Genomic DNA, 16,636 nt, shown 5'->3' with positions numbered 1-16,636 from the left:
TTCCAGCTTGTGTTGTTTCTAGTGAGAAATCTGCTGTCATCTTTACTTTGTTTTTCTGTGCATCATGTCTTTTTTATCTGCTTTTAAGACTTTTCTCCTTATTGCTGGTTTTAGGCAATTTGATTATGATGTGCCCTGGAGTATTTTTCTCTCTATTTCTTTTCTTTTTTTTTTTTTATTAGTTTCTGCTTTATAGCAAAGTGAATCAGTCATACATATACATCTGTTCCCACATCCCTTCCCTCATGCATCTCCCTCCCTCCCACCCTCTCTCTCTATTTCTTGTGTCCGCGGTTCGTCGAGCTACTTGGATCTGTGGGTTTATAGTTTTCATCAAATTGCGGAATTTTTCTGCCATTGTTTCTTCAAATATTTTTTCTGTTTCCCCTCCATGTACATGTGTGTGGGTGGCTTGAAGTGGTCCCAGAGCCACAATTCATTTTTTTCTAGCCTTCTTTTCTTTCTGTTTAGACTTTCTGTTGTCTTGCAGTGTGTTTCTATCTCTCACAGTAGGTTTCTTTCTTTGTGTCTTCCATATCTCTACTTAACATGTTTAATCTTTCCTCTAACTTCTTCAACATTTGCAATACAGTTATAATAATTCTTAATGTTTTATCTTTTCTGTCATTTCTGGATTGATTTTTTTTTCCTCCTCATTTTGGTCAATTTCTTGTTCACATGTCTGGTAATTTTTTTATTGGATGGCAGACTATGAATTTTTTTTTTTTTTTTTTTTTTTTGCGGTACGCGGGCCTCTCACTGTTATGGCCTCTCCCGTTGCGGAGCACAGGCTCTGGACGCGCAGGCTCAGTGGCCATGGCTCACGGGCCTAGCTGCTCCACAGCATGTGAGATCTTCCCGGATCGGGGCACGAACCAGTGTCCCCTGCATTGGCAGGCAGACTCTCAACCACTGCGCCACCAGGGAAGCCCAGACTATGAATTTTGACTTTCTGAGTTCTGCATATTTCTGCATATTCCTATAAATATTCTTGAGCTTTGTTTTAGGATGTGGCTTGGAAACAGTTTGGTCATTTCATCTCTTCGTTTCAATCTTGCTTAGTCAGGACTAGGGCAGCATTTAGCCTAGAGTTAATTTTTCCCACTAACCAGGCAAGACTCTTCTACATCTTGACCCAGTGCCCCACGAATTAGAAGTTGTTTCCAGTGTGGATCCTGAGGACAGGCGTTTTTGTGGCCCTGATGAGCTTCAGTTATTGTTATTGTTCCCTCTTACCCCAAGGATGGTCTCTCCCCAGCCGTGCCTGCTGACAGCACACCTGAGAGCCAGGGCAGGCGGGTGGCAGGAGCTGGCTGACCCCTGCCTCAGTCAGGCCCTTCGGTACTGAGTTACTCAGTGTTTTGTCTGGTCCCCTATTACAGTTGCTTCCAGAAACCACTGCCCATTGTACCTTCCTTAAAGCACAGGTCTTATCATGTCACTTACTGGCTAAATCACCTTTGCTCCATACAACATGCGACCTGAAGTTTGAAATACCTTCCTCCCACCTGTCCCCGTGGTCTCGGTTTGTGGCGGACTCCCCTATTCCTCCCTTCCTGCGCCATCCTGTGCACCTTGTGAAGCCTCGGGAGCCCCATGCCCCCATCTCATCCAGGCAGTGGCCTGGGGCCCTGGGTGGGGGCGGCCTCTCCCCCTGCATTCACCTAGTGTGCTGGCACCTCTGTCTGGTCAGTGTCTGTGTCGCCCCTGCCCCGTGTGCTCAGAGGTGCAGGTGGCACTGCATCCTCAACGGCCTCTTGCCTTTGGTCCCACAGAGCTGCGGTGCAACCCAGGCCAGTTTGCCTGTCGCAGTGGCACCATCCAGTGCATCCCCCTCCCCTGGCAGTGTGACGGCTTGGTGACCTGTGAGGATGAGAGTGATGAAGCCAACTGTCCAGGTGAGTGTCGGGCCGGGGGACGCGTGTAGTGACCGCCCTCCCCTTCTCCCTCTCTCTTTCTGTGTCTCTTTAAAAAATACATGCCCATTGCCGGCAGGTCCCAGTGTGGCCGGTTGCAGGGCCAGGGCCATGGGGGGCATGAGGGGACCCAAGAGGCCACGTTTGGGGGCACCGCGGCCCACAGCGAGCCCCTGGGTGGCAGCCCTGGTGACCGGCCGTGGCCCTCCTGCCATCCTGCCCACTTGGGCCCTGGAGACAGGGGTGGATGCCACACAAAGTCTGAGTTGCAGCTCCATTGCTCGGTTCTGCCCCTGTCCCCTCGATGAGGGTTGCCCCCAAGAGCAGCGTGTTCGCGGCAGCCCTGGCTCTCAGCTTGGTCCAGGGTGTGTGCGTGTGCCTGTGACACACACACATAACACACTCATCCGCTGAAGACCTGGGTGTCGGCTCGAGGTGTTGGATGGTATCTGCCTGTGAAGGTGACTGTTGAGAGGCGACCCCTCCCGGTTGTCCTGGATCCTGTTCTGGCTTGACTATCTCGTGCGTGTCTCTGGTTGAGGTGTCTGTCTTTCTGGTGACATTGGGGGTGGTGGCGGCCAGGCTGGGAGCCTCCAGGGCAGGCCCGTGTCTGGGAGCCCACCCAGTCATTGAATATCTTTGTGGGTGTGGGCAGGGGCTCAGCTGTGACCTTCCTGATGTGGTGAAGTTTAAGTAAATCCATGGGAAGTCCTAGCCGTGCTAGGTCTGGCTGCTTTTGAACTTGGACTGCAGGACTTCTTGAGTGACCACAAGAGATTACTTCATTGTCCAGCTAAAAGCCTGCTAAAATTATAACAAAAGAGAACAAAAGAGTACAAAAGATGTAAAACCACAGGGACCAAGAAAATGGGAAAAGATGACACAGTAGATCAGTAATTTCAGCAGTATTTTGGGGAGATAGAAAGCAGATGGTGTGCCTGATGGTCTGGGCCTTCAGGACAGTCCCTGCCTTTCAGGGGCTGGAGCTGTCTTACCCAGACCCCCTGCCAGCGGCTTCTGGTGTTGTTTAGCCCCTGAGATGCATTCCTGTGACGTTTGGAAGGTGGAAGGGAGGGGGCCCCTTCTTCCCCTGGCCACAGTGTGGGTGTGTGGGCTCGGATAGTGGGAGCGTGGCAAGGCTGCAGAGTGGCGGTGATCCCGGAAGCATTTTCTGCTCAGCGGTGGGTGGCAGACTGGCCTGCTCGCTCTCAGCTGCAGCACAGAGGGGGCATTGACGGTTAGAGGTGGCCCATTTGTGCACCTCCCAACCTTGTCAGTTGTTTGAAAGCACAAATTCCCTTTGTGTTGGAAATAGCTATGTGGTCCCTGCTCTCCTCAGTGAACCGTGTCTGATACAAATAGGAATGTAAAAGTTTTACTGGAGAAGAATTCACAGCTTTATTAAGACACATTAAAGAAGACTTGAATAAGTAGAGACAGGGTGTTCTTAGCAAGGAAGACTCAGTGTGGTAAAGCTGCCCGTTCTGCTTATATTGATCTGTGGATTCAGTGTTCTGGGAAATATGACAAGTCAATTCTAAAACCCGTGGAAGGATAAAGTCCTAATATCATTTGTCCACTTTGAAGAAGAGAAAGAAGCACGCACCAGCCTTGCCAGTGCTGAGGCTTCCTTCACAGTTGGCTCAGGGATTGGCTGGTGAGACAGAAGAGCTGCCAGAAATGGACCAGAGAAACTTGATTTGAGACAGAAGTGGATTACCCGTCACTAGACAAAGGATGGAGTCCGAAAGGAATGCCGTCAGATCCCTGATGAACAGTGTACGAAAGATCGGTTTCAGGTTAATTGAAGAAAAACTCCTGGAAGACCGTAGAGGAGAATACCTTTATGACCTTGATAGGGAAGGTTTTTTTAAGTCACAAAAAAATGTTAACTCTTAAATAGAAACGACCAGTTTTACCAGATTAAAATTAAGGTCTCCCCTTTATCAAAAAGCCCCAATTAAGAATGTGAACAGACAAGTACAGAGTGGGAAGCCTATAAAGGATTATAATCCAGCGTGTGTAGAGGACTCCTGCGGATGGACAAAAGACGGTCAGGCATGTCAGCAAACAAGAAAAACGAGCAAGAATGGTGGCTAAACACATAAAGAGATGTCCTACCTCATTAGTATTCAGAGGCGACAGTGAGCTCCCACTTTGCAGATACTTAGATTGGCGAAACTGAGGACGTCTGACAAACCTGGGTGTTGGAGGTCTTTGGGCTGCTGGCGAGAGGGGTGCACTGACACACCCACTTTGGAAAACAGGCATTAACCTGCAAAGCTGAACATCCTCATATTCTGTGATCCAGGATTGCCATTTGGGGGAAGCTCTGGAGAAATTTTTGCAGTGCTGTTCATACTAATGTACAGCTTGGAAACAACCCAAATGTGTGTTCACACGATGGAGTATTTGACCCAGCGACAGCAGGTGCCTGTTAGGTTCCTGTAGCAACACGGAAACTCTTGAAGCAGAATGTAGGTGACAGGGCAAGTTGCCCAAAAGTACACACAGCACAGTAAAGACAAGCATAACTGAGCACCATCTCATTTTCAGATACATCCGCGTGTGGTAAACCAAGAGGAAGAAAGGCTGAACAGCCCAGATACACAAAACCCGGGCTTCCGGTTCCTCGCTGGTGGGGAGACAGAGGGGTCAGCCTGGGAGAAGCAGACGTTGGGGTGCAGCCCTGTAGCAGATGACCGACTTAGCGGGGGCTGGGGGTTCATGACGTACTTTATTACTAGGCTTTACTGCGGCCTGCTTGGGGGACAGAACACCAGGAAATGAGCCAGTTTGCCCAGCAGGCCCTAAACGCCCAGGCTGGTGGGCATCTGGCTGGGGGTGGCTGGGCTTCCTCACTTCCTCACTTTCTCCACGGGGCTAGATGACTCTTCCATGGCAGACATGAAGCTTATTTTCCAGACTTTGGCCATCCAGTATGGTAGCCACGAGTCGCATGTGGCTTCTGAGGGCCTGAAATGTGGCCGTTTCCAACTAAGATGCATCACAACTGTAAAGTATACACTGAATGTCAAAGAGTTAGTACAAAAAAGTAAAACACCTCATTAATACTTTTTAATATTTATTACATGTTGAAATTATGGTACTTTGGATATATTGGGTTAAATACAATTATTAAAATTAATTTCGTCTCTTTTGAAATGTGGCTTGCATTATATTTCTGTTAGATAGCACTTGGACTTACAGTCTGCAGAATAGGAGGCACCAGGCCCAGCAGAGGGGAGCCATGGAGGTGGAAAACAGAGGAATTAAGAGAAATTCTCTATGGGGACAGATGAGACCCTTGACCATATCTTCTGCCCTGCTCCCCATGTGGTCTGTTTCCTCAGGCAGGGGGTTGTGGGAGTCTTTTCTGGAGAAATTGGCGCATCACGGGTGAGGTAGAAGCGGTATCAACAAGCTGGAGGGTTCCCACCTTGAACTCACCTGAACCCTACCAGCACCTAGCCCACGAGTGCCCATAGAGCCTCTGGCAAGCTGGACCACCTTCCTCTTAAACATGAAAGACAGCCAGTGCTCTCTAGACTCTGGAAGGAAGCAGTCACAGGATGCTCCCTGGACTCTGGCTAGAGCATCCTAGACCAAAAGGACCAGCACAGAGTGGCTGAGGTAGCTAACTCTGCTGTGTGTAAAACAGCGGTTAAATGTGGGGGCTCAGAACCAAGCTGCCTGGGCTGGTTCCCCGCCTCCGCCTCCTCTGGCTGTAGTCCTGTGGGCAAGATGCTTTTTGAACTTCATTGTCCTCACCTGTGAGATGGGGGATACTAGTACCTACCTTAGGGTTGCCAGAGGATTGATGTACACAAGGTATGCTTAGAGCAGAACACAGCACTCAGCAATCCCTCACTATATGTTAGCTCTTATTAATTCAGGGAGTAAAAGAAAACTTTAGCAATATATTCATCTTCTTCTTTTTTTTTTTTGGCTGCGCTGCATGGCATAACAATATATTCTGATGTCAGCAAAATGGCTGTCTCAGAAACTTCAGACGCCCATTCTGTCATGCATACATTCAAAAAGCAACTAGAGGATGGCTAAAATAACTTAATGGAAGCTCTGGAAAACAGTCAAAGTCTATAGCAACCATGGGAACACCCAATCAGGAAAAAGCCACATTCAAGTGGTAGGAAATATCATGGCATTTTTACTCACCCTTGGCCCACTTCCTCCCCCAGTGGCACAGCACAGTCTAAAAGAAGCAACAACCCAATTCCAAATTCCTTGCCTCCAACCAGTGGGAGCAGAGTGACCTTATTTGCAACATTCTGACCTGTCTGGGGGCTGCCTGAGGGACTGATGTCTGTTTTTTCTGACTTGGAGCTCAGATAGGGAAAAATTACATAGTTTGGATCTCAGCCTGAAAAAACTGTAGAAAGTGTCAAGCAATGCTCACAAAAACTGGATACAGACCTGCAGATGCCTGGGGCAAGGGACTGTGGGTGGAGGAATACAATAGTACGTCCAAGACCCTGAGAAGCAGGTGACTGGCTCTGGGAAATTAAGACATTTTAAAGCAGGCATATATACTTAAGAATCAAAAGAAGTTCACACACAGGACCAGACACAATGCAAGTGCAGAAAAGACCTAAGAAGACCTTAAGCATTCACCCTGAGCTGGTCTCAAGGCTTAGAACAAACCCTGCTAATTAATGAAGGTCTTCCCCAATACAGAACCAGTCTGCAAAGATTGGGAGAGGATTTATTCAAATGCCTAATTTTCAACAACAACAAAATAACAGACATACAAAGAAACAGGAGAACACAGCCCATTTGAAGGAAGAAAATTATGTGGCAGATACTATCCCTCAAGAAACAGTAGGCCTCAGACATACTAAACAAAGGCTTTAAAACTACCATCTTAAATGTGCTCAAAGAGGTGAAGGAAAACATGGACAAAAAACTAAACTGAATTGAAAACTTCACTAGAAAGGTTCAGCAGCAGGCTTCAACAGGCAGAAGAAAGACTAGGTGAGCTTGAAAACTGAACATTTGAAATTACTGAGTGTTTGGAACAGAGAGAACAAAGAAAGGTGAACAGAGCCTTGGGGACTTACAGGATCACCCAACAACAACCAACAGAATGCACATCTTTTTACTCAAATGTCCATTTAACATTCTCTAGGCTAGACCATATGTTAGGCCACAAAATAAGTCTGAACATATTTAAAAGATTGAAATCATATAAATCACAGTGGAATGAAACTATAATAGGTATCAACAGTAGAAGGAAAACTGGAACATTCACAAATACATGGAAATTCAACAATATACTCTTAAACAGTCATGAGTCAAGAAGAAATCACACAGGAAATTAGAAAATATCTTGAGATAAATGAAAATGAAAAGAACAAACCATAGACTTCCCTGGTGATGCAGTGGTTAAGAATCTGCCTGCCAATAAATAAATAAATAAATACATTTATTTTAAAGAAAAGAAAACAACAAACCAAAACTTAGGGGCTGCAGCAAAAACAGTACTAAGAAGGAAATATGTACCTGTAAATACTTAAATTAAGAAAGAGAGAGAGAGTGTCAGCTGGAGGGAGGGAGGAAGGGTTTCAAATCAACAATCTAACTTTACACCTTAAGAAAGTAGAAAAAGAAGAACAAACTAAACTCAGTGATAGCAGAAGGAAGAAAATAATAAAGATTAGAACAGAGGTAAACAGAATAGAAAAACAATGGAGAAAATCAACAAAACCAAAGGTCAACAAAATTGACAAACCTTTAGCTAGATTGACTAAAGAGAAAAGACTCAACTTCTTCATAAAAACACCGAATGGCTAATGACGCCACTGCTGTGGAAGGGCCCAGAGGCCCTGGGGGCCCTGGAATGGGGAGAAAAATAAAGTGAGTGAAGCCGGGAAAGAAAAAAGAGAGTAAAGACTCAAATAACTAAAATAAGAAATGAAAGTTGAGGGGACTTCCCTGGTGGTCCAGTGGTAAAGAATCTGCCTTCCAATGGGGACGTGGGTTCGATCCCTGGTTGGGGAACTAAGATCCCACATGCCGCAGGGCAGTTAGGCCCACACGCCACAACTACTGAGCTTGTGCGCCTCAACAAGAGAGCCCACCTGCTGCAAACTGCAGAGCCCACACACTCTGGAGCCCGTGCACCACAACTAGAGAGAGAAAACCCGCATGCCACAACTAGAGAGAAGCCCGCGTGGCAATGAAAGATCCCATATGCCTCAGCGAAGATCCCACGTGCTGCAGCTAAGACCTGACGCAGCCAAAAAAAAAAAGAAGAAATGAAAGTTGGGACATTACTATTAATTTTACAGAAACAAAAAGGATTATAAGAGAGTACTGTGGGGGACTTCCCTGGTGGTCCAGTGGTTAAGACTTTGTCTTCCAATACAGGGGGTGTGGGTTCAATCCCTGGTGGGGGACCTGGGACCCCACATGCCTCGTGGCCAAAAAACCAAAACGGAAGCAATATTGTAACAAATTCAGTAAAGATTTTTTTAAAAAATGGTTCACATCAAAAAAAAAATCTTTAAAGAAAAAAAAAGAGTACCGTGGAGAATTATATGCCAACAAATTAGAAACATAAATGACATGGACAAATTCGTAGAAACACATAACCTCCCAAAAGAAAACTGCAGACTAATATGCCATGAACATTGATGCAAAAATCCTGAACACAATACCAGCAAACAGAATTTAACAGTATATTAAGAGGCTTACACACCATGATCAAATGGATTTATTCTTGGAATGCAAGGGTGGTTCAAAAAACTAAAATCTGTGTAATATACCACACTAGTAGAATGTAGGAAAAAACACATGATCTTCTTGATGCAGGAAAAGCATTTGGCAAAATTAAACATTCTTTCATGGTGAAATACTCAACAAGCTAGGAATAGAAGGAAACTACCTAAACAAAATAAAGGAGGAGCTTAGTGGAGGAAGAGGGGCTGGGAGTCTGCCCTCCCCTCCTTAAATAAAGAACCATGACTTTCAGCTGAACTGGTATCCCCCATCCCAGAGACCCCCTGTTTTACTTTTTTAGTAAATCCCCCGTGTTCTGCTAGTGTGAAGGAGGGGCAGGTTTCCTGAGCACACCGTGCAGGGGTTGGGATCTGGGTGTGTGGACTGCCTTCTCCCTGATATTTTTTAAATTAATTAATTTATTTATTTTTGGCTGCCTTGGGTCTTCATTGCTTCGCACAGACTTTCTCTAGTTGTGGTGAGCGGCAGCTACTCTTTGTTGCGGTGCGCGGGCTTCTCATTGTCGTGGCTTCTCTTGTGGAGTATGGGCTCTAGGTGTGCGGGCTTCAGTAGTTGTGGCACACGGGGTCTAGAGTGCAAGCTCAGTAGTTGTGGCACATGGGCTAAGTTGCTTTGCGACATGTGGGATCTTCCCAGACCAGGGATCGAACCTGTGTCCCCTGCTTGGCAGGCGGACTCTCAACCACTGCGCCACCAGGGAAGTCCCTGCCTTCTCCCTGATTTAATACGAGAAATTTCATATCTCCAGAAAAGGCTTGAGAGTAGTGCAGTGAATAGTGCAGTGAACGCTCCTGTAGCCCTTACTTGCATTCATCAGCCATTAGCATTTTGCTACAGTTGCTTTCTCTATGTACATTTTTTCTGAACCCTTTGAGAGTGTATTACAGATATGACATTTACCCCTGAATATTCAGCATCTTCTGAGAATGAGAACAATCCACTCTGTAACCACAGTACAGTTTTCACATGCAAGAAACTTACTATAACACTATTATCTTATATATAGTCCATATTGAAATTTTTTTCAATAGTCACAAAACTGTCATTTACAGGTTTTTAAACTTTTAAGTCCAGGATTTAGTCAAAGGTTACATATTGTATTTTCTTGCCATCTTGCTCTGTCCTTTAGTCAAGAGGTGTCCCCAGCCTTTTTATTTATTTATTTATCATTTATTTATGTTTTATAAATTTATTCATTTATTTTTGGCTGCATTGGGTCTTCATTGCTGCGTGCAGGCTTTCTCTAGTTGAGGTGAGCAGGGGCTACTCTTCTGTTGTGGTGCGTGGCTTCTCACTGGGGTGGCTTCTCTTGTTGCGGAGCACGGGCTCTAGGCACGCGGGCGTCAGTAGTTGCAGCATGTGGGCAGCTGTGGCTTGCGGGCTCTAGAGCGCAGGCTCAGTAGTTGGGGCGCATGGGCTTAGTTGCTCCGTGGCATGTGAGATCTTCCCAGACCAGGGCTCGAACCCTTGTCCCCTTTATTGGCAGGAAGATTCTTAACCACTGCACCACCAGAGAAGTCCCCCAGCCTTTTTAAAAATTACTGATCTTACGTGACATTGACATATTTGAGGAGTCCACACCAGTGGGTTTGTAAAATGTCCTTTAAGCTTGTCTGTTTCCTCATGATTAGATTCAGGTGAGACTTTTTTCTTTTTTAATCAGGTAATGAAGTGTCAAATCAAGGGTCACATGAGGGGCTTCCCTGGTGGTGCAGTGGTTGGGGGTCCGCCTGCCGATGCAGGGGACACGGGTTCGTGCCCCGGTCCGGGAGGATCCTGCATGCCGCTGAGCGGCTGGGCCCGTGAGCCATGGCTGCTGGGCCGGCGCGTCTGGAGCCTGTGCTCCACAGCGGGAGAGGCCACAACAGTGAGGGGCCCGCGTACCGCAAAAAAAAAAGGGGGGGGGGTCACATGAGGTCATTTTGTCCCATTGTTGGTGATATTATGTTTGATCATTTTGTTAAGGTAATGTCTATCAGATTCCACTATTGTAATAGTTTTTCCCCCCTTTTGTAATGAAAAGTAATCTGTGAATAGGTAATGAATACATAATCTGTGAAGGGGTATTCTAGGTATTACCCAACTGTTTTAGTTTATACTGATGATTCTTGTCTGAATCGGTTATAATACTGGTAGTTTAAAATGGTGTTTTTGTTACTCTGCCATATGCACTACACTTTGCAAATGATATTATTTTATAAAGTGCTTTCCTGTTTTCTGGCACTTGAAGATGTTCCAGGCTCATCTTGTACTTTTCCTGCCCTAAACCTGGAATCAGCCATTTCTCTTAAGGAACCCTGCTACTTTCGGTGAGGAATGGTACTTAGAAACCAGTATCTGAGTGTTAGCTGGGCTCATCCTTGCTTCTAGGCACTTTCAGTGGATAGCGCAAGAAAACGTTTTTTTTAAAATCATGAGTTCGTATTTGCTGTACCTCCGATTCTAATCTAGATTTCCTCCTCTCCTCCCCCATCTCATATTTGTACTTCCCTTTCCCATAGTAAGAACCCTGGTTCCCAGCACCATCTGTATATGTACTCATTTGGCCAATTCTAAAGTACACATAGAAGAGTTTTGGAATTATTGCTCCTGTACCACGGCCAAGAACAAACCTACTAACTAAATTCTAGGTTTTCTTCTCAGTTCTTTATGATGTTAGACTGTGTTGCACTGAGGGGGTACAGTCATTGTCTAGTCAGAAGCCACCGGATTCGTTCCTGTTTTTCTTCTGTGTGATGTGTTAACGTCTGAATGTTTGCATTCAGTTTTAGGACTTTGCCTCCTCATCTTCATTTATTTTTTAATTGAGATATAAATCATGTACCATAAAATTCACCCCTTTAAAGGTACAATTTCATGGGTTTTAGTGTATCCACAAGATTAACTGATTTTTTTTTTTAGAATATGTAAAACCTTAGCAAGATTCAAAACTTGTAACTGTATAAAAACATACACTTAGAAGTTCTATTTCCCTTTAACTGTTTCCACTCATATCCAATAGGCCACTAGCTTGATTGGTTTCTGGCCTATCTTTTCTGAGTTTTGGGCATTTTTTTAATTACAAAAATAAGCAAATATGTGTATATTTTACTACTTGTTTCTTTTTCTTTACCCTTTCTTACATAAAAAAGTGTCTTACTATGTGTACTTTTTGCCCTGATTTTTTTTCTTTTTTAATTCAGTAGAATATCCTTAAAATAACTCTGTATTAATTCATAAAGTTTTTTTTTAATTCTTTCTTACTGCTATATTGCTCTCCATCTTAAGAATATACCGTATTTTATTTAGCCAGTCTCCTACGTGTGGGCCTTTAGGTTGTTCTCATTAGTTTGCTATTAAAAATAATGTCACATGGGCTTCCCTGGTGGCACAGTGGTTGAGAGTCTGCCTGCCGATGCAGGGGACACGGGTTCGTGCCCCGGTCCGGGAAGATCCCACATGCCGCGGAGCGGCTGGGCCCGTGAGCCATGGCCGCTGAGCCTACGCGTCCGGAGCCTGTGCTCCGCAACGGGAGAGGCCACAACAGTGAGAGGCCCACATACCGCAAAAAAAAAAAAAAAAAAAATAATGTCACAGTAAGTAACCTTGTGCATATGCGGGGTTATGGGGGGGCCTTTTTTGTTTTGGAGGGGGTTTTGGAGATGTATCATCAATGTAAATTCTTAAATGTCGGATTGCTGGGTCTAAGGGTCAATGTATATAGTTTGCAAATTCCTTACTTTGCCCAGCTGCTGGCCTAGGATTTAGCTTTCTAGGCTCAAATAAATTTGGAGTGACTTACTTCTAAAATAAGACAATTTTGAGACTGACAAATGCTAAACTGGATGGTATACTGGGACAGCGGGCATAACCAGGCATCTTAGGACATGTGGTCACCTTCTCTACACTATCACTTGTCCTTCTGTTTTCCAGTTTTTTTTTTTTAAATAAATTTATTTATTTATTTTTGGCTGTGTTGGGTCTTCATTGCTGCACACGGGCTTCCTCTAGTTGCGGGGAGCAGGGGCTACTCTTCGTTGTGGTGCGCGGGCTTCTCATTGCGGTGGCTTCTCTTGTTGTGGAGCACGGGCTCTAGAGTGCAGCCTCGGTGGTTGTGGCACACGGGCTTAGTTGCTCCGCGGCATGTGGGATCTTCTCAGACCAGGGCTCGAACCCGTGTCCCCTGCATTGGCAGGCAGATTCTTAACGACTGCGCCACCAGGGAAGTCCTGTTTTCCAGTTTTTAGAACTTTGTCATTCTCTTAACTCTTCTGTTTGTCCTTGTGACTGTGCCTTTTTAAAAATCCTGTTACTGGACTTCCCTGGCAGTCCAGTGCTTAAGACTCAGTGCTTCCACTGCAGGGGGCATGGGTTTGATCCCTGGTTGGGGAAGTTCTGCATGCCACGCAGGGGGGCAAAAAAAAAATAATAATAAAATAAAATCCCATTACTGTTGTTTTAATGGGTTTCAGACAATGAGTTATGTTTGTTCAATCTGATACCTTTAACCAGAAGCTTCAAAAATGTTATTAATCTGGGATTTTTATACCCAGAGAAATCAATGATACATGAGGCTAAAATAAAGACATTTTAGGGCTTCCCTGGTGGCGCAGTGGTTGAGAGTCCGCCTGCCGATGCAGGGGACACGGGTTCGTGCCCCGGTCCGGGAGGATCCCACATGCCGCGGAGCAGCTGGGCCCGTGAGCCATGACCGTTGAGCCTGCGCGTCCAGAGCCTGTGCTCCACAACGGGAGAGGCCACAACAGTGAGAGGCCTGCATACCGCCAAAAAAAAAAATAATAAAGAAATTTTAGATATGAATAGACTCATAAATGTTGCTATACCCTTTCTTAGAAAGATGTGATCTTGTAAAAGGAGAGGGTTAAGCAAGAAAGAAGATGACCTGGGGTCCAGGAAACAGGGTCCCAGTGCAGGAGGGTAGCAAAGTGGACCCGAGGATCACAGCCAGGCCCCAGCCCAGAGAGCAGCCCATTCAGCCTGGAGCTGGAAGGTAGGCAGGGATTCCAGGAAACAAAGTGGAGCCGGGTGGCTCTGACACAGTGTTTTGAGTGTTTTAAATTTTTACTGTTAGCCTTTGTTAATCTGCTCTAGTAGCTGAAAAAATCAGTGGTTGATATACAGAAAGCTAAGAAAATTTAAAAACCGATGCAAATATTAACTCCAGGAAAAAAGAAAGTTGTTAGAGGATCGAAATAACCTTAGCATGCTATTTGGTTCACAAGTGAAGAACACTTACATTATTACATTATTCTACTGACTTTAGTTTTGAAATTTATGCTACTCTGTTGGGAAGGTAAGAGTGTATGTGAGCTAAGCCTGTACCTGCCTGACCTTAAGTCAGTGGGTAACATTTAAAATTGATAACACTAGAAATAGCAAGGTAAACCTATTATTCGGAAATATAGACATACTATCAGAAGAAATAAGTAAAAATAAGTAATTCTTTTTAAACTACTAGAAGAAGTAAGAAAAAATAATTTTAAAACTATCTGAAGAATTTTCTGTGGGAGGCTGGGGGAGGGGAGGCAGGATTTCTATTTCATCCTGTGATGTACATACCTAAGAATGGAGAAGACCTTGAGTGAGGAGCCCCACTCAGGTCAGTCTGCTTCTGCCACAGCTCTCCTGGCAGCTGAGAGCCGTGGCCACAGGTGGAGTGTGCCTGGGACTGGTGGCTTCAGCTCCTGTCCCGGGCAGTAGCAGAAGGTAAAATGTCCCTTCTGTGAACTTGTGCCCTGAGACATTCATGGACCTAGGAGCCGCAGGAGGGAGGCAGATTTTGAACTTGAAACTTATAGGGCTGTGTTTTTGCAGTTAATCTCTGTGTACCGCATATACTGTCCACATGGGTATAAAATGGGAAGACAGAGTGCTCATGTTAGCGTGTCCCTGATGGAACAGAGACAGAGATGGTGGTCCCTGGGGCTCCCCCAAACCATCAACCTTTAGCTCAGTGAGATCCCCCTGAGCGACGTGACTGGCCCCAGCTGTGGGAAAAGAGAATCAATTTAAAGAATGTGTTCAGCGTAACGGATATGCTATTAGTAACTGTATTTCCTGGCTCTCTGGTTTTAGAAATCGTGCGTTGGTTAGCAAGTATTGGTTAACTTAGAGACATTTGATTTTTGACCATGATTCTAAACCTGTTTGGTGTGAAATAGGACAGTGACATGTGTCCCGACAGCTCAGAGCACTGAAGAGGTTCCAGTCTGTCCTGCCCTCTCCCTCATTCGGAGATGTTACAGGCTCATCTGGACAAGTTTTAAGTTTCTGGAAACACAAATTAGAATCACTCACATTTTGTCCTTTATTTGCACATCATCTTCTTTTCTGGCCACTTGCTGTTGGGAGCAGCAGGCAGGACACTGCCTGCCCTGACTCCTGACTCAGTTTCCCCGTTGGACTCGAGGCCTCCAGCTCTCGCTGCCCTGATCTCCGAGGGCACACGAGGGTCCTGAGCCAGGACACTTCTGCTCTGAAGCAGGTCTATCACGGCCTTGCCTGCCTCCGCATCTCAGACATTCCCTCTTCCTCGGATTTTCAGTAGCGTTTCAGCCGGGTCTCCTCCTCGCGCTCCCATTCTGAAGTCCGGGGAGGGACATCTGAAGAGAGAGGAGCACTCCTTCAGAAACGTCAGGGCTGGGCTCAGGTTGGGTTCCAGGCTTGGACTCATCCCCATCCCCACCACAGGGAGTGAGAGTGAGACCTTCCACTAAGGGGTCAGGGCCACCTGCTGCCGGGTACCTGGGACAGTGCCTAGAGCTGCTCTGGGGCGTCTGCACCCTGAAACCCGCACTCTGGAGCTGGCCGCACACCCTCCAGCTGGCTGCCGCGCTGTCTGTGGGGCTCAGAGGAAACTCCTTATTGTCAGAGGTGGTCCTAAGAGGGCTGTAAGGCTGCTGATCCAGTGAACTCTGCCTCCCCCAGCCACCCTCACCTCTTGCTTCTGGCCCCCAGGACACTCGGGGGGCCTGTGTCTGTTGGTGGGTTTCGGTGGCAGCATGTAATGGACGCTGAATAATGAGTGATGAGGGGATGGATGTGGGCGTTTGGATATGAAGGAAATTGGAGGAGAGAGGAAGGCTCAGAATTGCCGCCTGAACCACAGAGAAGCCTGCTCATCACAGAGCAGCGTCCTCCACCGCCACCAGGCTTTCTGGTTACTTTACTGTGCTGTTTCACCTGCCCCCACCACCCCCTCCCCGGGCTGCAGATGGCTTCACTGCCGGCCGCATCCTGGCCACCTGGTGTTCCGCATCCTGGCCACCTGGTGTTCGGTGCCCCCAGCAGAACCGGTTCTTTTCTTTCTCTCCCCTCTGCCCTAGATTCCTCGTCCCTCTGTGAGCAGTTTGACTGGTTGTATACCGGGTGCCCAGGTGCTGTGCTTGGTCTGGGGAAGAGGCCAAGACCAAGTGGAACCACAGGTCTTGCTCGTTTGAGCAGGCAGAAGGGAGGTGTGAAGTGCAGGCGTAGTGAAATATGCTTCAGCTATACCCAAGCTGGTCTTCAAGCTTGTCCCAGGCATGCCCGGTTTTGGCCTTTGCCCAGGCTGCGCCCTCTGCCGGGGAGCGCTCTGCTCCCCTCCCTCCTTATCCCTCAGCCCAGCGGGGATCTGCCCACTCCTCTGCTTGGCGTCCTGGAGGGACGGAGGCAGGGGCTTTGCAGTGTCTCCTGCGGGGAGTGGTGGTGCCCAGACGTGTGCAAGGGGCACCCCAGTCCCAGAGAGCTGAAGCCGCCCCACCCCAGGGCAGTGTTTGAAGAGGGCAGCTTCTCCTCTAGGTCTTTGCCTGGGGTCCAACTTATCTCAGGCACTGGGAACACGTTTTATGTGTTAGAGTGATTGGCAAGCTGATCCCATCACCTGCCTGGGAAGGGACTGTGGAAACTCCGAGGAAATACTCTACTGAGTAGTTAGTGGAAGGAGGGACAAAGCTGCTAGGGTCTCAGAGGACACACATGTG

The 16,636-nt window shown here is 46.6% G+C and overlaps 1 protein-coding gene across 2 annotated transcripts in view; it reads left to right on the top strand.

The window, feature by feature from the left end:
- DGCR2 (DiGeorge syndrome critical region gene 2) overlaps positions 1-16,636 on the top strand; it is a gene marked incomplete at its 5' end in the record, with an annotated part of 71,508 nt that overhangs the window by 31,500 nt on the left and 23,372 nt on the right. For both annotated transcript variants that reach the window (XM_079718003.1, XM_079718002.1), the window contains one exon: positions 1,776-1,898. In XM_079718003.1, the coding sequence (XP_079574129.1) occupies positions 1,776-1,898 (123 nt within the window). The remainder of the gene's footprint in view (positions 1-1,775; positions 1,899-16,636) is intronic.

The sequence above is a fragment of the Hyperoodon ampullatus genome (assembly GCF_949752795.1).
Source record: "Hyperoodon ampullatus genome assembly, chromosome: 13".
NCBI classification, from domain to species: domain Eukaryota; kingdom Metazoa; phylum Chordata; class Mammalia; order Artiodactyla; family Ziphiidae; genus Hyperoodon; species Hyperoodon ampullatus.
Note: the sequence above shows the minus strand (reverse complement) of the source record. Positions and strands in the feature narration are given on the sequence as shown.